The 25282-nt window shown below is 51.7% G+C and overlaps 1 protein-coding gene and 1 long non-coding RNA gene across 10 annotated transcripts in view; both read left to right on the forward strand.

Moving 5' to 3' along the window:
- SLC39A11 (solute carrier family 39 member 11) overlaps nucleotides 1-5870 on the forward strand; it is a 69608-nt gene extending 63738 nt beyond the window's left edge. For all 6 annotated transcript variants that reach the window (XM_085522523.1, XM_085522522.1, XM_085522520.1 and 3 more), the window contains 3 exons: nucleotides 3001-3099; nucleotides 4206-4364; nucleotides 4573-5870. In XM_085522523.1, the coding sequence (XP_085378649.1) occupies nucleotides 3001-3099; nucleotides 4206-4364; nucleotides 4573-4651 (337 nt within the window). In that variant the 3' untranslated portion in view covers nucleotides 4652-5870. The remainder of the gene's footprint in view (nucleotides 1-3000; nucleotides 3100-4205; nucleotides 4365-4572) is intronic.
- Nucleotides 5871-15567: 9697 nt separating this feature from the next.
- LOC107322215 (uncharacterized) overlaps nucleotides 15568-25282 on the forward strand; it is a 147336-nt gene continuing 137621 nt past the window's right edge. For all 4 annotated transcript variants that reach the window (XR_004309193.2, XR_014936648.1, XR_004309192.2 and 1 more), the window contains exons 1-2: nucleotides 15568-15806; nucleotides 20688-21190. This is a non-coding gene — a long non-coding RNA (uncharacterized LOC107322215). The remainder of the gene's footprint in view (nucleotides 15807-20687; nucleotides 21191-25282) is intronic.

Raw genomic sequence — 25282 nt, forward strand, 5'->3', positions numbered from 1 at the left:
TCTGTCCCATAAAACCCCCACCTTATCCCTATGCCTGCTCCCAGCCCGCTTGTTGCTGCAGGGAGGACAGCTGCTCTCACCCCACAGCCCAACCTCGCGTGAGAGGCACCGTCAGTGCTGCGCGGAGCTTGGCGTGCCGAGGCAGCTGCGCTGAACAGGTAGGGCAGGTATGGGGAAACGCTCAGGGCCCCGCGCTTACCGCAGGGCTCCTTCCCACCTGCGAGCCCTGATCAAACACCTCGCCAGGCAGCCCGAGTGGGAAGCCATGATGTAATCTTGGGAACCCAAAACAATCGGCCCTTTCATGGCAAGACGATAACAATCAAAACAGTATGTAAGGGCCTGCCATGCAAGAATACACATGCACATTATACACTGGAGGGAATTGAAAGCCGTAGTGAAAAGGGGCTTGTTAAGAATATGTAGCCTGCTTTCATAATCAGTTTGTAAAAGAATAGGCCCTTGAAAACAAGGGTTTAGGCTTATAGAAGGCTTTCTGTGCCTTGACCTTGCAAATATGCAGAGATGCCAACTTTTTTCTGAAAGTGAACTTGGAGTCTCCCAGCGTGATGCCGCGGTGGTTGGCAGTGAGCTGGGGAGCGCTCCTGGGGTGCTGGTGCTCCCCCATTGGGGCTCAGCCACAGCTTCACCTCTTCTCCCTTGGAATCCACACCTCAATGCAATGTGGAACCCTCCATGGGACTCATGGTGTGACCAGGTGGAAAAGGGGTTGTGCCCATTTTACAAATGGGAAAGCTGAGGTTGAATGCTGGGAAAGGAAATTATTCCTCTTTCTGCATATCAATGTCTATCTGTACATTAAGTTTGACCTGAAGCTTATCCTAATGTCTTTTAGGTGGGTGCGGGTGACCCAATGGACAACACGGGCTGTGCTTCGAGCACTTTGAAGTTATTCCCTACCTTCCCCAATGTAGATCCCAGTGTCTCTGAATGTTTTGCCATTGCCCCCTTGGCCAAACCATTCTGTAGGAGTTGCACTCATTGATCTGTGTCCCTTCCAGCTTGGGTTATACTGTGATTCTGTTCTACCCCATCTATGTGTCTCGCAGTCCTTGTGTCAGCCTGCTCCACGCTGCCTTTGTGCATCTGTTTTACAATGTGTTTCTTTGCAGCAGGGGGAAGCCATCCAAGAATCCCCACCTATTTCCGTAATAAGGAAGCCTTTGTTTTCCTGGTGCACAATGCAGCTTTATGCGATTTGGTTGCTTTCTGACCGACCTCAGTGCCATCAGCTCGACACTGAGGTGTGAGGTGTGCACGAGTTGGCAGCCAAGGGAGGAGGAACATCTCCTGGGACCATTTTGTTCCCAGTTTGGGCATCAGAATTCAATATTCTCTGCCTGAGCACCTGGGCATCACCCATATGCAGGGAGTCAAGGCAGGATGGACAGGGAGGTTGGAGTGTTCCCAGCTTTTATGTTACCCAGGATTTATTCTGCATCTGCTGAGATGCTGGATCCGAATGGTGCTGTGTGATAGGAAGCACTGAAGGAATGAGCGGCCCCATTGGGTGATGGAGAGTGGTTTCAGCAAGCGAGAGCCCTTTGGAGGGACCTGAGGCCATGAGGTGGCAGAGGGATAATGCCACCCTGTAGCTGAGACCCTTTCCCTATGCCACATTCCATAGTGCTGGGGCTCAGCAATGTACTTGAGCCTCGTGCCAGCGTGATACCTGCACCTACGTCCTTGGAAAACCCTAACCCAAAACCTGACCTGGAGAGGGGGGCACACTGCTGCTGCCTCCCCCTTCAGGGGAGCTCTGAAGGGTTTGCTCTAGGGGCAGAGGGCAGGGAAAGGGCAGGGGTCAGCCCACCCATCCGGGCTTCTCCTGCTGGGTCTCTCCCTGTTTAAATCCCCTTCCCTGTGCCCCTCCGGGCTGCTTCTGTTCCTGGGCAGCCCTGCAGTGAGGGGTCAGCGAGGGGGGAGTGAGCTGCTGCTTCCCGTACAGACCCCTCCATTCACACTTCCCTCTCCCACCCCATTAATTTGTTGTGGTTGGGGCTAGTAATAGCTGCTTTGTGCGAAGGCGAGGGAAGGAGGAAAAAAAAACCCAGCACACAGACAGCGGCTCCAGTGTTTTCTAAAAGGGATGTTTTTCCCCCTCCGTTCTCTCTCTCTTTCCCTTGAATAATGTTTTTGATTGTAATAGCCTGTCCTGGTTAGGGAAACCCACAGCCTCTCCCCCCCCTTCCCCTCCCCTCTTCTGTAAACCATGGTTGAAGTTTAAACAACCCGGAGAGATTTTTCTCACCAGTCTTATTTTACTAATAGGAAACAAGTGTTTAAAAGGAGCTTTCAGCTGTTGGCCAAGGAACCCCTGACTCTGCTTGCAGAGCTGGGAGTCCCAGTAATCCTTGGGACATGCAGATGTGTGCATGCTGCTGCGGTGGTAGTGGGGAGCTTAATGAGGTGCCTGGTGGAGGGGCTCAGGGTGCAGCTACAGATGAGATCAGACAGGCCCCACAAGTGCAAATCTTCGTTTCTTGACCATCAGCTGCTTCCATGTTGGATGAGGGGTTGAGTTGGAGAAGGTCCTGGCTTGGGGACTGTGGGGTGCTCTGGGGATGGATGCTGTGCTGACAGCCAGCATGCAGCTGGGGCTGAATACTGGAGGGGAGATGGAAAAAGGACAAACCTTATCTGGTTCTCTACCCTTGAACATTCTTTCAAACCTCTCCTGCCTGTCCTCAAGCCTTAAGCTCTAAGAGAGCTGTGTTTTCTGCCACTGGGGATATAGGGGCTTTAATTGGAGCAGCTCAAGTTTACCCTGCCTTCCTGTTATAACCCCCTTTTATCAAGCCTTTTATCTTTTGTGCCTGAAGAAATGGTCCTCACAGCAGTCTGCCTTCTCCTGCATTACTTTACCAATGGACAGAACAATTCTCTCCTTCTCCTTTCCCCTTCTCTTATTCTCTTTCTTAGCCTGTCCTTTACACCCAATACAGATACAGATATCTACATCTTCTTTTCTCTTTGTAGGAACTTAGCTATTGGGATTGGCATTCAGAACTTCCCCGAAGGCCTTGCTGTCAGCCTGCCTTTGCGTGGTGCAGGATTCTCCACGTGGAAAGCATTCTGGTAAGCAAAGCTCTGCCAGAGCAGAGACCCCTGACCTACAGCTCCTATAAGCAGGTGCCTGTGACTCACTGCCCTGAACCCATTTGCATTGCCTGCCCAGGACAGTGGTGGGGTCACCATCCCTGGAGTTGTGGTCCTGAAGGACATGGTTTAATGGACACGGTGATGGGATGAGACTTGATGACCTTGGAGGTCTTTTCTAACCTTAATGATTCTTTGGCTCTCTTCTGTGATTCTATTGAGCTGCCTTTGGGGTGAACTTGTGTTGGCCAAGGGCTACATGCCGTGGTCTCTATGAAATCCTCAGCCAGCAGAGTTTTGCTGGAGCTGTGCTTTAGACCAGCAGCTCCTGCAGCCAGCACTGCCCATGGCTGAGCCTGGGGCTGTTTTCCAGCCTCCTGCAGTGGGTGATGCCCCAGTGCCCTGAGCTCAGAGCGGGGCTCAGCCCCAAGCCCTGCGGTTTGCCCCAGCATGGCTCAGTGCCTGTGGTCAGCTCCCAGATCCTTCACCAAAAAAGGGAATTTTTTACTTTGTTTTCCTTATTTTTTTTTTAATATTTTTTTATTCTCTCACTTCACTCTGGGCTGCGTTTCAAACCCACTTTGTTTTTTTCCTTTTCCCTGAGGTGAAAAAGCCAAGGCCATGAACTCTGCAGGCACAGGGCTGCGTTCCTGCCTGCGCACGTGTGCTGCGCTTGGGTGATAGATGGGAGGGTGGGGGGGTGCTCCCTCCAAAGCTTTGTTTTCTTATCCTCCCACCCATCTCCATTGCAGTGAGTGCTGGGACTGCACTGGGGCTGCTGAGGAATGAGTTCTCATGGCCACATTAAAAAAGCCTTAGAAAGAAAGAATGGGGAAAGAGTGGGGAGGCTGAGCTACACTGGTTGGAAATATTTCCTCTCTTACTTATCCCTGTATTCCCTGATCTCACAAGGGGAAGGCATCAGATCATGTCTTAATTCCCTTCCTGGATAAATCAACATGGTTTGGTCATATTCCTTTGCTTTCTGGTGCTTGCTCTGTGTGAGGGCTGAGCTATGTGGCCCCTGCTCCAGCCCTGGGGAACTCAGGGGATGCCCAGTGACTTTCAGTGCCATTGTATCACAGGTATGGGCAGCTGAGTGGCATGGTGGAGCCCCTGGCTGGCATCCTGGGAGCCTTCGCTGTGGTGGTGGCAGAGCCTCTCCTCCCCTATGCCTTGAGCTTCGCTGCCGGAGCCATGGTCTACGTGGTCATGGATGATATCATCCCCGAGGCACAGACCAGGTGAGACCCCCAACTGACCCTAAATTCAGGTTAAATATTATAAGTTTCTTCTCAGAAAGAGCAATCAGGCACTGGCACAGGCTGCCTAGAGAAGAGGTGGAGTCACCATCCCTGGAGGTGTTGAAGAACAGCGGAGATGTGGCACTGAGGTCCATGGGCACGGTGGGATGGGTTGGTGGAACTCATGCCCTCCCCTTTCTCCCTGCAGTGGCAATGGGAAGCTGGCTTCCTGGACCTCAATACTTGGATTCGTGGTGATGATGTCCTTGGACGTTGGCCTTGGGTAGGCAGCTTGCTGCTCCCTAGGAGAAGACTTCACAGCAATTCCCATGGTGGCATTTGGAACTGGACATGCGTTATGCTTTAGACTTTTTTGGTATATATATTTTTTTTTGATCTGGTTGGTGTTAATTTCCTATAATTTTATATATCTGCTCCTCATAACATCAAGTCAATGGTTTTCCAAGCACAAATACAGGTGCTTCCTTGCAGGTCCTGGTTTCCTTTCGCCACCAGATTTTTGTTCTCCAAGAAGGTTATTGCGAGACGTGTTGGCCGGGCTGCAGATTTTCCTGCAGTTCTGGGGTTGTTTCTCTGATTCAGGTCTCTCTTGGTTTTGATCATCCTTATAGAAGATTAGAAATTCACCGTCGTGTGCTTAAGCCGGGCTGCGGTTAAGGACCAAAGTGTTTGAATGCAGTAAACTCCTTAAGAGTCTCAATTTCCACTCCTGGCTTTGAATGGTGGTGGAGGCGTTAGGTCTGGGTTGACACGTGCAGCGCCCTGGGGGCAGCAGGTTGGTCTGGTGGATCCTGCAGTGCTGGGAGTGTGTCATGGTGTTTATTGGTTGTTCATCCACGTTGTTGCTACATGATCGTTGTATGGCACAATGCATTTCCACCTGGGTCTATGGCTGTGCCCAGCACTATGAAGCAACTGCTGTTCTCCAGCTGCTGTGTTGGGTTGCTTGTCACTCTGAGCATGGTGCTGTGTTACCTTGAGCCAGGACCAGCTCTTGTCCTGCTGAGCAGCACTGGGATGAAATTACTTATCAGTGCACGTTAATTATCCACCCATGCACCATGTTTATCTGCCTCTCCATCCTCTTCCTTTCAAACATCTCCTATCCAACAACCATGGGGTGGTTGAACCCATGCTTAAGCAGGGAGCAGAATGCAGGTGTGGAGAGATCCACACTCTAGGGCTGCTCTGTTTTTCAGGAAGACTAATGAGGTTAATGAGGCCCTCCAGCAGGAGTAACTGGATGGTTTGGCAGCATCTCAGCTGTACCTGCACCCAACAGGGCTGCAGGAAGGCAGCGGGTGGATGGGTTGGGTGAGCCAAGGGAGAGCCACGCACTTTTGTTTGGTTTGTTATTTTGGTTGGATTCCATTTGTACTTCATTTGTACGTCACTCCGGATGATACAAAACTACTGTTTGCCAATGGATTTGACCTTTTAACTGTGATTGGTTTCAATAAATGGGAAATTCGGCGTTTGCACTGATTTATTTTAAGGCAGTAAATCCGTACCTTTTCTTCTCCTCCCTCCATTTGACTGCATTTCTTCTTTAATGGTTTGGTGGTTCTCGGCTTGACAAATGTCCTGCCTCTCAACCAGGAAGGCAGTGAGCTTGGGGAAGGGAAATAACAAAACAAGAGCCAAGGAAAGGCATCTGCAGTACACGGCACCCACGGGTTTGTTTCACTGTATGTACAGCAGCAGCCAGGCTCGCCCTGGCTCCAACCCCTGACATTGGCTCATGCTTTATGACTCATTGAAAACCAACCACAACAAATCCCTCAGGAAAAAAAAGAAAGCAGCCCTTGGGGACTCCTCCTCTTCAGCTGAGCTGTGATGGCCATGTATGTCCCTGGGGGCATACACAATGGCCCTTCCTCCATGAGCCCACCATAACCCTTTTGGGTTCCAAAGCCTTACCATGGAACTTGGGCTCCAATGTTGTTCCATGGAACATGGCAGCCCTGGAGGTGCCCACAGGTTGGTTTTTTTTTTGTGGGCTGCAAGTCATGTTTTCTTGTTTGATTTCTGGCGTGCGGTGTAAGTTGGTACAAAAAAACACATTATGCATTTAAAGGCAACCTCGTAATCAGATTGCTGAGAGATAATATCACATAATGCACTTAATCCTGCTTAGATGTAGCCAGCCGAGATAATTATGTACATTGGACCTGTAGGGGAGGGCAAGGAGGGTGATGCAGAAAACACAGATGAAAATCCTTCTTTTCTGTTTCTACCCTGGAGGTGAATGAAGTTATACATCTATTTCTTGCCACGATTGAAGGGCTGGCTGGGAGCCAGGCCTGGAGTGATGTGTGGAAACAATAGCTGCCAATTAAAAGGTGGAGCTGGGAGCAAAGACGACACAAGCAGCAGCCAAGTGTGGGGCAATGTTGGGCTGCAGGCACTGAGTGGGGGGAGAGAAGCATTAAGACTGGGGCTGGGGGGGGGATCACCCCACTTTGGCTCTGCCCCACATCACACAGGTGGGAATGGAGAGCAATGGGTTGGTCCCTGCCCACCACAGGGTTGCTGTGGTCAATGGCTGCATCTCTGCTTCATGCCAGTGTGAAATAGCAGCATCCGAGCTTGGGATTTTCCCCCTCTCTAGTTATTCAGTAAAGCCCCACGCAGACAGAAATGTTGGATTGCTGGGTTATATCCTAAAGCATTAAGGGCTTCTTGTACTGGTTGGAGATAAACTTCAGGTGTGGCCCCACTCCATCCAGAAGCCTCAAAGCCCAAAAGGTAAAAGATCTGTTCCTAAACAGCACGTCAGATTTAACAGTAACCCCAAATATAACTCTGTGGCTTTCTGATAGCATTATACGTGTGGTTTTATGCTTTGAGCTGGTGTTGTATGGGGCTGTGACTGCAAATCTGCTGCTTCAGGCACTCAGAGCCGTGCCAAACATCACTGGCAATTTGTCCTGCAGTGGCAGGAACTACTGTGGGAATTTATGGCTTTTCCTTGGGTTTGGCATAGCGGAGCCTCCCACCTGCCGCCCCTTGGGCTGTATGTTGTGTTGGGCTTCTTCTCTTTGCTCCAAGTGGGGCTGCTTCACACCTTGCCTAAAGCTGGGCTGCTCAGGGGGATCCCACGTTGCTCTGTATAGCTCTGAGCAGCCTGGGGGTGGGATGGGGGGGTCTTTCCCCAGCAGTGAGCTGTGGGAAACACGGCTTTGCCCCCAGTCGCTGGTCTTCAGATGGGATAAAGCAGTGGTTGTGCAAGAGGGGCAGGGACTGCTACGCTCACCCGGTGCCTTGTGGCTGAGTCAGGGAGCAGGAATGCAGCGCTGGGTGCTCGCCGGGCGCTGGGGACGTTGAAGGTGATGGAGGCTGCGGTTTGCAAGGCTGGGCGGGGACAGCAAACCTCGAGCCGAGAGCTTTGCACGCAACCCGAACAATAATCCCATTATTAGAGCCCCGTGCCGTAAAACAAAACACGGTGCAAAACACTCCTCGGGCTTGCAGGGATGCGCGCCCAGGGGGAGATGGCAGCACCTGAGTCATTGCTTAGAAAGGAATGGATTTCACCTCCCTCCTCCCCACCCCTGAGGAGAGAAACAATTCAACCCTTCAAACAAAATGACTTCTATTCTTTGTGTTGTGCGTTTTGTTGTACTTGGCAACGGGGCTGCAATTAAAGCTGAGTCTCATGTGCGCACACACGCAGCTCCCATCCCCGAGCTCTGCAGTGCACACGCAGCCATTCCTCTGCTTCCACCAGCTCAGGTGCTCTGACCCATCCAGCCCCGAGCCCCAAGAGCCAGCCTGTTATAGAGGATGAGAGGGAAGAGGAGAAATTAAAGCCCAGCTGCTATGGGGAGATGCTATGGGGCCATTGAGCTTCTCGCTGAGATTTAATGCCAGCCCCTTCTTTTTTCCCCCTGTATATTGGTGCTCTCAGCATGCATTTAGCCTTGCATGGTCAGCCAGCCCTTGAGAATTGTGTCATCAAGTGCTGGGCTGCAGCTCCTGGGTGTTCCCCTGGCTGCAATATAACAGCTACCAAACAGTGGGGGGTGGGTGGGAGTGTGTATGGGAATGGTCCCTGTATGGCATTGCTCTGGTCTTAGTGCCTCTTTCCTTATTTCGGGGCTTTTATAGCTTTGTAATCCAATGAGGGGGTTCGTGAGAGCACGAAACTGAGCCTGTGGGTTTATTTTAATACAATCTTACAAACTGCTGATGATAACTAAAAAGCTTTTGTGTCCAGAGCTGGTTTGCATGCGGGAATTGCTTAAATCTCTCTCGGCCTATTGCATTCTCATGTTCTTATGCACACAATGAAACCATTACAGAGCCCAACACACGCTTGTTCCCCATCTCATTCTGTACAATCGTTCTGCTGTGTCTGAAGCAGAAAAGAGAACCTGTGCTCCAAAAGCCATGTGAAAATCCTGGGGAAGAGAATGACCTGGATCTGCTTTCCTTTTCCTGCAAAATAATTTCCCTGCCATCAATTTGTCATTGAGAACCAAGGGAAGATTAGCTTGTATGGAAAAATGTGTGCTGGGAAACAGTGGAAAGGGCTGAGTGGGCAGAAGGACCAATGGAGGGACAGATGGATGGATGGATGGATGGATGGATGGATGGATGGATGGATGGATGGATGGATGGATGGATGGATGGATGGATGGACAGGTAGACAGATGAGTGGATGGATGGACAGTTGGATAGATGGACAAATAGGTGAATGGTTGGATGGATGGGCAGGTGGATGGATGGACAGACAGACAAATGGACCCCCATCAGGAGATGGGGTCTTTCCCCTGGAACAGCCTTAGAACCAAGGAGCTTTGGAAGTGATGCTGATCACCCGTCAGCCCCCTACTGCCTGCTGTTCCTGGGCAGTGGCTGCTGTGCTGCTGTGAATAAACCTTTCAGAGAGCAAGGAAACAAATCCAGACACCAAGGGGGCTCCAGGGCCTCTCGAGCCATTAAACAAATTAAGTTGTTTAGAACACGGAGGCCCCAGATGACTGGGTGTGAAAGCCCTGGAGGCCTCTGTAATAGCTGCGCAGAGGCAGCCCTGGTGGGTGGGAGGGTGTTGGGGGATTTTGCCTTCTTCTTCTGGAGCAGTCCCTGCCAGGTTTGGCTCCCCACGGCGCTTGGGGACTTGGTGGCAGCAGCACCCTGTGCTGAGAAGCCTGATGTGGTGCTGCGGTCCAGCAGGTGCTGTTGTCCCTCCCCTCTTGGTGTGCTACACCTTCAGCTGGGCTCCAGTCCCGCAGGGGTTTGCTCACTCTCACACCTGACAGCAGCTTTCCAAAGCAAGATGCAGAATTCCCGAACTTAGCTGCCTCTTCCTTTACAGCATTAGACGTGCTCTGTGTTTAGACAAGATGACAAGCTGATAAGATACTGTGCTTCAATCTCCCTTGGTGAGCTGTGAGCAGGAGCCTCCTCTGGGCTGGGATTGCACCGAGTCCCCCAGACATGCTCTGGGCAGACAGAAGCATCCCTAAACATGACCCTAGATGTGTCCCCATGCCCTGTGCCAATGTGCTTTGATGGCACCTCCACTTCTCCTATCTCCTGCCCCCAGGATTTGGGATAGATGCTGCTTGCAGTGCTGCAGCCCTTTGATCTCTCTGGTTGGCAGCAGGTGACAAAGCACTGGAGGTGCTCTGAGAGGTGCCACCATCTCCTTGAAGCCATCAGCCCTTCATGTCCTGCTGGTCACGACATCACCCAGTTGCATGTGCTCATTTTTCCTATAGGGCTGTGCTGGGGGAGCTCAGCAACCTAAGTGCAACCCAGCAACGTGTCCTGCGAGCTGCACTTTGCCAAGGGTTAAGGCCCAGGGAATGGGGTTTGGCAGTGTCTTGGCCAAAGCAATCTGCCCACACCTCATACAGTGTGGAAAACCCTGTTGAGAACAGAGAAGTGGCCGAGGTTCCTCCTCCACGGGGGTGGCTTCTCTCTTTTTTTTTTCCTCCCTCCCCCTCTCCTTGAAGCTCTCAGAAACAAGTGCTGTTTTATAGCAGATAGTTTACCAGCTGCACAAAGGCGGCCTTGTGAGGCTGAGCTCCAGATGTTTAGCATTTCACAAAAATCTCATCGTCGGGAACCTGCTTCGCTGGCGCACCAGCTGAGCTGCCTGGGGAGAACTGAATGGCAGAACCACAGCCCTGCAGCCTTCTCCTCTCCTTCCTCTGCAGCTGTTGGCAGATCATGGCTTTGTGGGTCAGATGGACTGGGCACATCCTTGCTGATGGGCAGCTCTGGGTGGGAGATGCTGCCGGGGATGGGTGGGTCAGATATAGGGGTGAGGGGCACAGGTCTGGGTGCTGTAGGAGAGTGATTGGCTCTGCTCCATCCACACCCCATTCCATTGACTGCAATCCCTTAATTGTGAAGGGGGGGGGGAGGAAAAAAAAAATCACATGACAAAATACAGGGAGATAATTACAGTCAATTGCCCCCTTCTTATCTCCAGGGAGAGCATGTATGGCAAATAAAGCCTAAGGAATTAATGCTGGTGTTGACCGAGGCTCCCTGGCCCAGGCAGTGAATGGCAGGAGGGGCTGATTTACTGCCAGTCTTCGCAGCTATATTCGGTGTTTTATTGCAACTCTAATTACTGCTCCCGTCAGAATCTCCCAGTTCCCTTTGCCACATGGAGAGAGGACAGAGCAGCCCCAGTCACAGCAATGCTCTGTGCTCTCCCTGTCCTGCCCTGCCATGGTGCCATGCCCATAGGGATGTATGGCTGGTTGGGTTCACATGGTTGCCTCCCAAAAGCTGGGGGAAATGAGGCTGCAAGGTGCATCCTTGGTGCAAGCATCCCAAGGACACTGTGCTTGCAGCGGGGCAGGGCTGGGGGAGTTGGTGTACGGCAAGAAGGTGCCTGTCTCTCTCTTGGGCAGGGCAGAACCCACCCCAGGGCTGGGTGGGATGTTCCATCATTGAGATCCAGCACAAAAGATGTTGGAGCATGGGGACAACTGGAGAGTGCACACCAACCCCAGCAGCCCCATATCCCCAGTGTCCCCTAGTCCCCAGCAGCCACTCATTCTCATGCAAAGCCTGTAAGGAGGAGGGAAGGCAACCAGCCATTGGGGAGCAGAGACGGGCAACTGCAGCGATGAAGTAATCCTCCCCCCACACTCTGAGCATATAAAGCACTGCGGAGCACAAGTGCCTCTCTGTCCCCTCTCTTTCTTCTCTTTCCCTTTAATACTCTCACTCCTTTGTCCCCATGCATTTGCTCCTGGTGCTGCTGGTCCCTTTGGGCCGCTTTCTGGCTGCCCATTGCCACAAGACCCTCTGTGTCCACACACCAAGGTGCTCCCGGTGCCACCTGTTTTCTCCCTTTCCTTTTCCAGGACACCTGATTTATTTATTTTCTTTATTACTATTATTATTATTTTGCCACTGGTTTAGGGTCTATAAAGTTTACTCCTTCTTCCCCTTGCCCTGGGAGACCTGGTTAATGAGTAACCATAGCGTGCTTGGAGGCAGCTGTCTCAGACAAACTGACGGAGACTTTTTTGGAGCTGCATAAGGGAACGTTTGTTCTGCAGCTTCTCAATAGATCCTTGTGCAGGAGGCAAAAAGTGTGGGGAGAGAAAGAAAGAGACACTAAATCATGGGGCTCCTTGAAAATCACTGTGTGTGTGTGTGTGTGGTTTTATTCCTCGTTATAATGGATGTTCAATGAATCACCTTTTTGAGCCCAAATCATGAATTTCTTTCTGCGGCGGAGCGTGCAATGTACTTCTAACAGCATTTCAGCCTTAAAGTTCTTATGAATTAACTTAAATATAAAACACAGCCCATAGATAAACTGGCACGGGGTCAGCATCGTATGGCTTGGTGTTCTTTGCTCCATTCCCTGTGCAGATTTGGCCTCATGCTCCACCCAGACCCTCCCATCATCTCCATATGGGGACGCTTGGGGGCTGAGGTTATTGAGGTCTATCAGACCCTCAGTGTCTCTGCATTGGGATGCTCAGGTGGGAGGTGGAGGACCGCTGTGCTGCCAGGCTGCTGCGCGCCCTTGGGAACAGCGTTTAAACCTCTCTTCCCTGCCCGGGCTTTGTCACTGTGCAAACAGGTGATGGCTGTGTCCTTTGTCCCACAGCCTTTCTTGAAGGTAGAAGGGATGTTGTGAGTGTGCAGAACTCACAGCAGCAGCTCTGGCATCGCTCCCTCTTCCAATGGCTCCTTCATTCCCCAGATCCCCCCATTTGCTCTCAGTAATGCCTTTCCCCCTCTGTCTCCCAGGAGAGAATCTCCCTCTGTGCAATGACCCTTTAATGCTCCTCTCATGGTCACCCAGGGACAAGGAGAAAACCAAACCCACATCACAGCGCTTTGTTACAAAACATCAACTTTTCTTCTTTATTTTTTGAACTTTGGGGTTGGTTCACGTTTTGGGCAACGACTCAGGTTGTTTTTGTTTTACCTGTAACGCAGCTCGCTGTTCCCTGGAGCAACAGTTCTTTATTGGCCCTCGCAGACATTTGGCACTCTCAGTGAACGGAATAAAAAGCTTTTTGTTCCCATATTTCAATATATCACTATATAGTTAGTCCGTGTGTGCAGGCTATCAGGAGGGCAGAGGACTCTCAGAGGTTTCAGAGCATGTGTCTGATGGAAGCTCATTCTCACATCTCCTTTCCTATTTCCCCTTTATTATATCCGTGCTGTGCCCATCCCTAAGCACTCTCCCCATGTGATGCTGGTGCACTGTCAACCCTGTGATGCTGCAGCTCCAAAGCCAAGTCAGGAACACAAAGCACCATGTGCATCCCCAACCAAAATCCCTCCTGTCCCCATTTGCAGAGAGGATTTCCTGCTCTTAGAAGCTCTCACAAACAACTCTGAGCCCCATAGCTGGAGGCTGCAGGTTGCACTGATCCATGTGCCGCAGCTGTGGGGCCAAACCCCTCCCTCCTTCCTCAGGTGCCCTACAAGGATAAAGGATGCTTTCAGCTGGGAAAGCACTGATCTGCTGCGACCTGGGAACATCTGGCTGACATTCTAAAGTCTGTAGGATCTCATGTAATGATCCCCATTCCCTGACCTGCAGCACTTTATCTCGCTTTATGGTGACTCCACTCCCTGCCCACATCACCCATGCAGGGCACTGTGCTAATTTAAACTCAGGGAATTGCTCCCTTTTCCCCTCCCCATCCCAGCAGTGGCTGAGGAATGCAGGGCAGGAATGCTGTCCTCTCACAGGGAGCTGAGAAGGGGAGGTGGTGGCTCTCCCATAAAACAATGTCTTTGTGTTTGCAGGATCGCAGGCAGGCAGGACCCAGTTGCATGCTCCAGCCCTGGTGGGTGCTGGCTCACCTGGCAGCAGCACAAAGCATTCAGCATCTCTCAAACCTTTTGCACTCACGTCACACCCTTGTAAAACTTTTAGGATCCTCCAGTAAATCAAAGCCAAGCTCTGCTGGGGGCAAGTTGCTCACCTATGTGCCAGCCCTGGGCTCAGAGCTGCATGGAGCTGGGTGGGCTGCGAGCCTTGCCCATGTTTTACAGTGCATCACCCTATTACAGTGTGTTGATCCATTAGAGTGTATCACTCTGTTGCAGTGCATCACCCTACTACAGTGCTTTGCCCTGTTACAGTGTATTGCACTATTCCAGTGCTTCACCCTATTTCAGTGCACTGTGTGTAGTCCTGTGCCACCAAGCTCTTGGTTTTCCTGCTGATGTTGGCCCTTCAAAGACAGAGCTCCAATTGAGGAGTCTTCCCATGGACTCCAGTGGGCTTTGGGTCTCATGGGCACCATATAGAGTGCTCTCAGAGCATCCTGCCTTGTGGGATGTGACTTTGCTCCAGTTCTGAGTTCATCTATCTATGCATTTGGGACCAGGGCTGCTCCTTGGCAGGGCTGTACCCCATAAGCAAGCAGGGCAGGGCAATAGGAAGGGACAGGGGCACCTGGGGGCTGCGGGGGCTGCTGCAATGCCACGCATAGGAGCTTTTCCCAGCACTGCTCCTTGCTGCTGGTTGTACTTTGCTGCTTGCCAAACAGGTTTTAATTCAGAGAATGCAAGGATGAAAAAACAGCACAACCCCTCCTCCACAGCGCTCAAATTTATATATATTTTCCTTTTAATATACCAGAAATGATGACCTTTTGCCTCCCTCAGAACGCAGCCAACACAAGCACAACAATGTGATTTGTGCAGCGTTTCGGCTGTGGTTTCTTCAAGAAATTCATCTGGTCTCCAAGCAATTAAGGGAAGGGAAGCATTTCCACTCCAGCTTTGGGCCCTGAAAACCTGCCAGGAGGTTTCCCCCCCCCCTCTCCCTTCTCTCTCCCTTTTTCTCCCTCAGCCCCTCGCTCACTTGTCCTACAACACTCCTGCGGTTTCACTGCTGTGGTTTCCCTCCTGCAGCAGAGGATGCAGCCCTATGCAGTGCAGGTGGGACGTTGGCTCCCAGCCCCTGTGCAGCTGCTGGCTGGGAGATGGCTCACCTAGAATGAGCCTAATGGGATTGGGGGGGCATGGGGTCACCCCCCGACCAACACATTCTGCACACTTCACCCTTTCCTTCACCTACACTGTGTCTGCAAAGGGGCTGTGTAGAGCTGTTTGCCATCCCATTGCCACCTTCCTTCTTGAGGTTTCCTTTGGGGTATTTGCCTGTGAAGCACCAAAACGAGGGCTGGATTAAAAGTGTATGGGGGGACACAGAGCAGTGGGGAGATGTGTGGGGAAGGATCCATCCTATGAGGGCATACAGGTGGCTTTGCTTGCACCCAGCACACTCACAAGGATGGGCCTTAAATCAGCCCTCAAGTCAACAGCGCAGTTAATTGCTCATTCATTCCACAGCCGGGTTAATCATTAATTTAAATTAATAATTGAGACAATAATTAAACTAAACAATAAGTAATACACGGGACAATTGAAGCGATAGGTCTCGGTGCTCACTGCTCTCTGGCGTTACTCATTGACCCGCAGTTTATAGGATGGATTCGACAGGGGACGGTGCCTCCCCCTCACCCCCCCCTCCGGACGCACGCACAGACGGAGGGAGGGAGGGATGGAAGGAGGGAGGGATGGAGGGAGGGAGGAATAGAGGGAGGGAGGAATAGAGGGAGGGAGGGATAGAGGGAGGGAGGGATAGAGGGAGGGAGGGATGGGGGGAGGCGGCTCCCGGCCCGGGGGAGGAACTACAAATCCCGTGAAGCCGCGCCGCCCGCCCGCCGCCAGCGGGGCTTTATAAGCGGGGAAATGGCCCGAGTGCTGCAGTCGGAGCATCTCCGGAGGCGGTGGTGTCGGATCTGTTCGAGCACCTGCGGGTACTGAGGGTTGGTGATGTCGGACCGATCCTTTTTCACTCCCATTTTCCCTCCCGAGCATCTCGGGGTCTTCATCTCCGGGAGATGGGAGTGCGGATGATGGTGGTGGGGTGATGCGGCGGCTGGGAGGCGGCCCGCTGAGGTAGGCTCCTGGCTTGGGGTCGGGGGAGGGGAGAGTGGGGTATCGGCGGGGTCTCGGGCATCTCGTCGAGGCTCTGAGCCGGGCCGCAGAGCCCGCTGTGCCTCCGGTGGGTTCCGGCCCTGTCTCAGCTGCCTTTGTGTCCGGGCAGCCTCGGGGCTGCGGCCGGGGGATGCTTCAGGGCTGGGAGCCGAGGGGTCGGGCTGGCAGGGCAAGGATCTCTCTTTAAAGAAATAAAAGAAGCCATGAAGGTGGTATTATTATTATTTAAAGATTTTATAATTTTTATCGTCTGACTTTTCCCTTCCCAACCCGTGGGAAAACCACTATAGAAAAGCTCTATGCTAAAGAGGGACTGCGGTGAGCTGCAGGCAGGTGCCTGGCAGGGGTGAGGGGAGGCCCTAAGGAGCCTCAATCCCCCCTTCTCCCTCCTCTACTGGGGGCCCAGGGCTCTCCCCACCCCCTGGTGCTGTATACATGGAGCTGGGAGCACTCGGTGGGGGTGGGTGATGTGATCTATCTGTGATGCACAAGAGCACTTTTGTGTGAACGCTGGAAAAACATGAATGAGTCCCTTCTTTTACTTGCTTGCTACAACAAAAAGACCACACCGGTCTAGACCTGCAACCAATAACACACAAATTAGTGCTGTCTGCTCCTGGGGATGCAATGCAGTGAGGACGGCGTTGGCCTTTTGAGCCCACTGAGCTGTATGGAGGGTGAGGGATGCTTGTTTGGGGAGAGGATGTTTGAGGTTACTTTGATATAAACAAGAGGAGCTTTTATTGCCTGGACATTGTTAGTGTTGCTCTCTGCTGGATTGGAATGCGTTTCCTCTGAAGGGTTTTTGAGATGGGAGGAATTACTCAGCTCTCTTGCTAATTGAGACATCTTTTTATAATCACAATCCCAGCTGGTAGGGTGGAAGTGGGGGAGAGGGGGCTGCTGAGCGATGACTCAGGCCTGTGGAAATGCTGCCTGCATTTAGAAGGGCAGCTTTCAGTTTAGAGAGGTGTATGTGAGGGCACCTTCCTCGTTCCTATCTTGTTCTGTGCTGTCAGGCAGGTGATAACACTGATGTCCCAAAGCCATTGCTTCCCTATAAAATTATGGGTGGGAAAGATTTGCACACCTCAATCCTCCCACAGATGTGGGGGTCACACATGTGCTGTTTGGGTATCAGTGTGGGACACATGGGGTGTTGCAATGCTTGGGTTTTCCTTTCTTAAAGGTTTTGGTGCTAATGCTGCTTGGACTTGTCTTTCCTATTGGGCTGCTTGTTTGCTGGTTGCTTTCCATGTGTAGCTCTCTAAACCAAAAGCCACCCTGCAGTGTGGCACCCCTCAGGTTTCATTCCATGGGTTGGCAGTAACCTTTCCTGTGTTGCTGCTGAATGGTTGGACCCTAAAAAGCTCCTCCTGACAGCTGGGAGATAATTTCTTGATGAGGACCTATAACCCAAAGTGTAAAGTCCCTTTGCAAGCATAGTATGTGTGAAGAGAAATACAATCCAGTTCTTCATTGGTGGGGGGAAGTTATGGCTGCTGTTATAGCTATGGATGTTTCCTTCATGTTGTCTCTTGGGCAAGGAGGGCTGTGCTGCAGGAATTGAGTCTCTGCAAGGCAGAAATATGGGGAAGCTGTTGGGCATGGGATGTGTTGTGTGTGTTGTGCTGCTTGCAGCCACCTGTGGGTTCAGGTGGGTTTGGTGGTGATTGGGATGTTGGTGCCACAGCTGCCTCTGTTGCCAGCACTGATTTACTGGCTCATATCTTCCTACCTTCAGCAATGGGGGCAGTAACCTGAATGGTTTAAACCCCAAATCTCCTGGGCTTTGCTGGGACCAACCCCTCTCATGTTCACCCTTTCAGCCTGAGCTGCAGGTGACTTCACTCCTTGGGTCTGAAAGAAGAGAGCTGCCCTGAACCAGAGGGGACTGGCAGTCACAGTCACTTGCAGAGGATGTAAGCAGCTGGATGATTAGCTGTAAATTAAACTGTGGGTTTAGTATTTAGTTCACCTGTAGCTGACTGCCTCAGTGCAGTGCAGCTCTGTGGGCTGCAGAACAGAGAAGGCTCAGAGGACACAGGGACCTGAGCCTTCCTGAAATGGATGCCTCTGAATGTAGTGAAGAACAGTGATGAAATACAGGAGCCTGGGCTCTGAGCTGCTCTGAGGGCTGGATATGGGTGTATATTCCTCCTGTGCTTGGTTTCAAACACATTTAATATAGGTGCATTGCTTCTCTCCAGTGGGATGGGTGTTTCCTAACAGCCATTGGCTCATCTTTACTGGAGGGTTTAAGATGGTCTCTTCTATCCAGGAACTTTTCTCTATACAAAGTGATCCAAGTGCCTTCAGTGTTGGGAGATCAGATGTCTCAGGCCCCAGACAATGGGGGGGATAAGGCAGCAGCACCATGCAGCTCGCTGGGGGCTCTTCTGTTTGAACTTTGAGCAGGAGGGAAAAGCAACAAAAGGGAGGGTAAGGAAAGTGTGGTGCTTTGCCAGTTACCAAGGCCAGCCAGAAAGTTATAATGGCATTACAAAGGGCAGCCTTGTTCAGAGTGGCTTATTTCATCAGAAAGATGAATTTAAAATAATAAAAGGGCAAATGCTGGCGTAAAGTCCCCTCTGTTAGTGTAAACACTGCAGGAAAACCCTTTTATTAGGGAGTTAAATTAGGTAATAAATACTGTTGGGTTTTGATGAGAACTCTTAACACAGGATTAGGGTTTATGGGGCGTTACCTTATTAGCCCCTGGGGACAGAGTTGGGTTCCGTGTGGCTTCATGTCCTGCTTTGCTTTCAGTGCTTTGTTTCCCCCCCTTTCCCTGCTGGGTTTCCCCTCCTGTGGTGGCAGGCAATGCAGTTGGAGGGCTAAAACCCAAACCTTGGAATAGGAGTTTGATTCCCTGGGTGCTTATGCACATGGGTTTCACATTGGGACAGGCTCTCTGAAGGTCCTTGTTGCTGTGGTTTTGTTCTTGCTTCTTGCCCCTGGAGCTGTCAGTGCTCTGAAACAGCTGCAGCAGAACTGCCTGTGCTCTCACGGAAGGCAATGCCCAGCAATGGCTCTCAGTAGAGCTCAAAGACAACCTCTAATGCAATGTGACAGCAGGTTGCTGTGTGGTGCATGCTACTGCACGGCTTTGGGTTGGGAGAGCGCTGCAGGGAACATTCCTTTGGGATATGTGTTAAATACTGTTTGTTGGCAGGTGGAACTCTCCTGCTCATCTTCCCATGCAGATGAGCTCAGTGCTGGGGTTGGATTATCTCTGGGTAGGCAGCACCTCTGGGAGGGAGAGAAGCAGCACCTGGGTGCTGCTGACACCAAGAGGCAGCCTGGCTCACTCAGAGCTCTGTGCCCAAATACCTGTTGGTAGGAAATAAGCTCCAGGAATGAAGCTGGCAGTGGCTTTTCTGTGCTTCCAAGAGAACCTTGCTTGGCTGCCCTTGGGAGCCCCCCAGCAGAGCCTGTAGTTGAGTGCTGGCAGATGAACAGCAGCCTGTGATGTGGCTATGGGCAGGTCTTGCTTGCAGGGGAGTTGTGTTCAGCCAGCTGCAGCTTTGGAACTTAAACTTTATTTGGAGCATGTGGTGCCAGCATCTCCCCTGCAAGCTGGAGATGAAGGAGGGCATGGTGTCACCCTCAGGGGAGGCAGGGTTAACTTTAGGGGTGGAAAAGCAGCTGCACTTGTGTTGTGGGTGCTGCTTTGTGGTGCTGCAGTGCAGCCCGCAGGTATGTGCACTGAGCATCCTGCTTAGACACAGAGGGTGGCAGGAGCTGGAAGTGGACACTAGAAGTGTTTGGCATACGAGTGTTTGATGCAGTGTTAAGTTTTGCTGTAAATAGGATAGAACACCTGAAGCTCACCGGACAAACTGCAGTGGCACCACAGCTCCCTTGGGGGGGTGGGGGGGGAGAAAAAGAACTGGGTGGTGATGGTGGCCCCAGGTCCTGTGTGTTCCAATGGCAAACATCACATCTGCCCAGCTGAGGGGGAGGGAGGGCTTCCAGTTCAGCAGCCCGGATGGGAAATAATGATCCCCTTTCTATAGCTTCTCCAATTGTTCCCAAAAATCCTTTTAAAAAGGAGGGAAGTTCCTTCCTTCCTTTCAGCTCCTGGTATCTTTAAGAATTCACTCTATTGTGGCCCAGGACAGAGACCCTTCTATGAGGGCTGCATAGGCACTCTTCGAAGTCCCCCTCCTCTGTGCCCCCCCTGCCCCATCCCAACAAACCCCCATTCTCCTCTGAAGAGGGTCCCTCTGTCTAACGCCAAGTAACTCTTAAGGGTAGCATTTATCCTCGGGCACTCAGCGCACAAAGAGTGCTGGAGTGTCAAATAAACTCACTCCAGCCTGCAAAGAGAAGAGGAAGAAAATACAAAACCCCCTTTATTTCCACCCCTGCAGGGGAAACAAATACGGACTTTGTGCTGGAGAGCAGCAGCGCCCTAACGAAGCGAGGCAGTCCCAGTGTATCCCCATAAAGTGCTGTGCATGCACACATACTGTAGTGAAAGTGGAGCCATCAGACAAGTGCTAAATCAAAATCCCTCCTAAGGATTCCTATGTGCTGCAGTGACAGCGTTCCAGTGACTTCTATTTGCTTTTGGGGGTGGAAGATGCTGGTTCCCCCTGCCAAGGGACACTGGGGTCTGTGTGAGACCCACTGAAGGGCTCAGCACAGCTGCTGCAGGCTCTCATTTCATCAGGACATCCTTGCAATGGGGGAATTCTGCTCTCTGCACCATTGTGGGGTGCTTGGCCATGTTGTCCTGCCAAGAAATTGTCCTCCTTATGGGGATGGGTTGTTTCCTGTGTATCAGACTTGCTGCTGGTCGCTGCTGTTCCCTCATCCTGGTGTGTTTCTCTGCAGGTTTTGGTAACTGCCATTGCTGATGGCTGAGTGGATGCGATGGCTGTTGGAGTATCCTTTGTACCTGGAAGAGAGAAGGCACAGTCAGCCTGACCATGTGTGGGTTTGGGACTTCTCGGCCAAGCAAGGAGGATTCATCTTGGGATGGCTTTTGTCTGCTGGGATCTCACATCAGGAGCCCTCTTGGACCGCTGTGTGTTTTGGATGCGCCCTTCTGCCTGTAGCTGGGAATGAATGCTGCTTCCAGGTGGCCACAGACACCTGCTGCTCTAAATCTGCTGGATTATTTCTTTTGGCATCGCCCTGCTGGTGCGGCAGCTTTTCCTCAACTTGTTCAGCTGCCTTTGGTGCTTGAGATCACTCCACTTACAGATGTAGAGCTGCAGTTGCAGCCCAGCGCTGCAGACACCTCTCCTTTTTGGGCTACTATTTCTCAGCATTGGGGCACTTTTGGAAGAAGACCACGTCCATCCACACGTGTGGGAATGTCCTGCTGGTGCTCGGTGAGTCAAGGGTTTAATTTCTTAATTTATTTATTCCCTCTGTTTTTAGGAAACGATGTGAAATTGAGTTACCTGCTCCTCCAGGAGCAATGGAGTAGATAGAGGTTTGCTTTGGGAAGCTGACATGGCTTTCATCTCCTGCTTCAGTGATCTGTTTCATTTTAAGCCTGAAATCTCGTGCTTTCTTCCTGGGGTTACTGTAGAATAATAGACAGAGGAGTGGGAGTGGGAGTGCAGCACCCCACAGGCAGGTTTCTCTTTATTTCCCTGGGAAGGAGGAACCCTGCTGGTTTGCTGTGCTTAGAAGTGTGTCACAGCAGGTGGTGGGGGCTGCCACTTGTGAGGTTTATTGGAAGCAGTGTGGGGCTCATCTCAAGGTGGGGAGCGGGTGCAGGGGTGAGCTGGGAGTGGGCAGCCTCCCTGCAGAGGGAGGTGAAGCTGTGAGCTTCCTTGAAGCAGCAAATCCACTTTGGGGAAGGCGGGGGCTGCTGGGGAGTGATGCTGGGCCTTTGGTGTGTGTCTTTGAGGGGGGGGGCTTGTGTCAGCAGGATGCTGAGATGCACCCAATGGGCTCTGCAGGAGGAGTTGTGGCTTTGCAAGAGGGAATGGAGAATTAATACAGGGGTTCTGGCTTGGATGAGCTGGTGATTGCTGTGCTGGGGGAGAGGGGCTTCTCCTGCTGTCCTGGAGGGCACGTCCTGGGGCTCTGTGCCCCCAGAGCACCTCAGGTTCCTGTGCCTTCCCTCATGGTCCGTTGCTTGGGCCCTGGACCAGCTTTCTGTGCTGCCCATTGCCAAGAAGGAAATGCAGTTGTCCTGTTTTGGCTTTTCTCTGGGTCTGACCTGCTGATAAAACATGGCTTTCACAGTCCCTGTGTGCTTTGGGGAGGATGTTCCCCTTCAATCCCTGCACAGGCTTTAAGCCTTCAGATGCTCTGTTGCTCTGAGCTGATGTGGATCCCATTTATTTCTGGAGCATGGAGCAGAAATGGCTTTCTTGAGAATATGCTGTGGTTCACTCTGGCTAGGCTTCTTTCTCCCGTGTGTTTTCCTGTAATGAGCTTTGGTCCGGGAGAATGAGGCTGAGAGATGTGGTGCAATGAAGGGAAAATTGCTGCTGTGGGGAGGAATAAAAGCACACTTGTGTTTTGGGTTCGAGCTCATCTGTTCTTGTTTGCTGGTGCTCAGTCTGATGCAGGCTGGTGGGAATGTGAGGTCTGTGTTGGTGTCAATTCAGGGGCAGTGCAGCTCTGTGTATCCAGCAGCTGAGCAGGTTTCATCCACACTGGTGCAGAAAAAGGAGATATAAAGATGCTGTTCTTCCTGCTGAATGCAGATACAGGACAGGTTGTGGTGTGTCCTCCCCAGAGACAGCTTTGCCAGCTGGATGCTGAAAAGATGGAAGAGGTAAATGCAGACCTTAGGAGGCAACTGGCTCATGCTTGCTTTGCACTGTACTCACCCAGCTATCAGCAGAGCTGAGATGTCCCCCAGTGTTCCCAGTTCCTCTGTCAGCTTCTGACTGGTGTTTATGGAGCTATGTCTCTTCCCAGAGCCTCGTGGTTGTGGTTTTACCTATGAGCATCTGAATGCACCAAGCACTTGAGTTTATCTCCTTGCAGTGTGAGTCCTTTGGCTTCCTGCCCCTGAACTATAGGGAGGAAGGGATGATATCACATATTTCCTCTTGTAGGTAGTACATTAGCTTGATCAGCTCTTTGGGTTAAGGCAAGGTGGAGACTCCACCCCAAACAAGTGTAATGCAGCTTGGCTCTCTAACACCTTGTGCAATAAGGGGTCAGGCTTGTATTTCTGTCTTTATTTTGACATTTTCAGCTGTTTCAGAGGTGAACTGTAAGTGTGGAGCTCCACTATCAGCTTGGCTGCTCTCTTTGCTTGTAACAAGTGATACACCAAGCCCTGTTTGTTCCCTGGGGTAAATGTCACTCTGCTGGGATGCTCCATGGTTCTGATGGCTGTTAATTCTGTCTGGTTTTGCTCTCCCTGGGACCTGCAGGAGGGCTCAATGGGGACCTCCCTGCAGAGTTCATTACCCCACCTTGCAAGCAGCGAAAACACACTGGCGTGATTTAAGTCGCAAAATCCCATCTCACTCTCTGGTCTGATAACGACTCCTTGCGGCGGAGCGACTCCGGAGCGACAGAACGGGTCCGATCCGGGGCTGCGTTGCCACCTGGCGGCCGCGTTGGGCCGGGCTGAGCCGAGCTGTGCTCCCGGTGCTGGGGCGATAGGCGTTGTATTGACATGGTCTGCCAGACTTAACTCAAGGCTTAGGAAAGAAAACCGAATTCTGCAGTTCAAACCGGCTGAATGGCCCTGATTCCCCCCAACAGAATGAAGTCCAAAGGCGAGGAAAAAATACAAGCAGTAACTCTTCATGATGCTTTTCAGTGCTTTAGGTGTGACTGATGGGAGAATTTCTCCCTGTGTTTCTTTTTTGTCAGGTTTCTCCTCTTGGCTTTAATTGGGAAGTTTGCCCTTAGCTTTGCAAGGAGCTGCTGCAGATTCAGGTGGTGAATGCTCAGAGTCAGAGGTTGGACCTGGGTCTGAGCAAGGCAGTCCCTGCCCTGTGTCTGAGCATCTAGAAAACATCCCTGGAGCACTTTTGATCCTTTCTCTTCCACTTCTGCAAATACCTGTAGGAAGTGGTGCTGGGCTTTGCCCACAAGGAGCACAGTTTGGTGCAGGAGGAGCCTGAGATGCTCACTGGCAATCAACTGCAAGACAGGCAGTTATAAGGAGGACCTCGTGCTGTCGTGCCAGTCAGCTCCCTGCAACTCTAATTACTCCCTGCAACGCTAATTACTCCCTCCTCCCAGCTGGGGACCACCGGGTGGCACTGTGGCTCTGGCCGCGGTGTAGTGCTGCGGTTTGGCCACTTGGTGGCGCTGTGGCTCCGCCGGTGGCGGACTCCGCTATTGAGGGCTGATCTCATGGGGTGTGATGGATGTGCAGGATGGGGCTGGGGAATAAGCAGATGTAGGGGCTATAAGTGTGACCCCTGTGCATCTGGCTTCATACAAAACCAATTGATGTGTACAGCTTAATAGATTTGTCTGAAAAGCTTCAGCAAAGCCATTCCTTTGGTGTCCTATTGAGAGTGCACTGAGCAGGTCCCCACCTCCAGCACTGCAGGAGCTGATGCAGGGATGGTTTGATGTGTTGCTTTCCCTAAAGAAAATATATGAAGGAGGCTGCTCTGCTGGCCTTGACTTCTCTGGCCTGGCTTCCTCAGGTGAAGAAGGGCTGGGAGCACTGTCTGGCTCAGCACTTCCTCATTGCGCCGTCTGGAAGCGGGTGAATAATGACAGGATAAAGCAGTGTGTTTGGCTGCCTCGAAAAGCACTTTGAGATCAGTTCCAGGCTGCTCGATCGGCACCATTCACACTGAAAGATTTCACTGTCCAGGCTGCCTCCTCCATAGCTGGAGTCGGTGGCAGATTCCAGCAGTGCTACCACTCCGGAGCTGGGTTTCCATGGTGAATGCATTTGGGTATTGCACTGCTTCCTAAAAACTCTGGGCTCTTTGTGCCATGAGCATCACAGCTCCCCCATGGGGGGCTGCCTGGGTGGATGGCTGCTGAGCTGGGATGCTTTAAGAACCACCAACAGCTGTACCCTCAAGTCAGTGAGTTGGTCATCGTGCTTTGCATGGCAGTGATGGGAGCACTGTGCTGGGCACCCCTGCACCCTGCCCTCATGTGTATCCATTATCTTGTGCTCCCTGTTGTGCTTTCCCAAGGCAACGGAGGTTCTGAGGTGCACATCTGCCCTACAAAAGCACCTCGATGCAATGGGAGCTGTGCTGCACCACCGTCCTTTGGAATGGTCTCCTCACTGTTAGGTTCAGCAAACAAAACCCGCCTGCTTTGTATCCTCCTCTGCTTTCCTTCCCCACGCAGAAAGGGAGGGAGAAAAATGACTGAAATATTTTCTAGCAACAAAAGGCTGAGGGTGAATCTGGATCAGCCGTTCGGATCCATCTGAGGCCAAATCTCCAGGGTTCTCAGCGGAGGAATTAAAGTACTGAGGCTTTCTCTTTTCTTCAGAAGAACAAACAGGAGCGGTTACC

This window comes from Coturnix japonica, chromosome 23 (assembly GCF_054131305.1).
Source record: "Coturnix japonica strain WE chromosome 23, WE-NBRP24, whole genome shotgun sequence".
NCBI classification, from domain to species: Eukaryota; Metazoa; Chordata; class Aves; order Galliformes; family Phasianidae; genus Coturnix; species Coturnix japonica.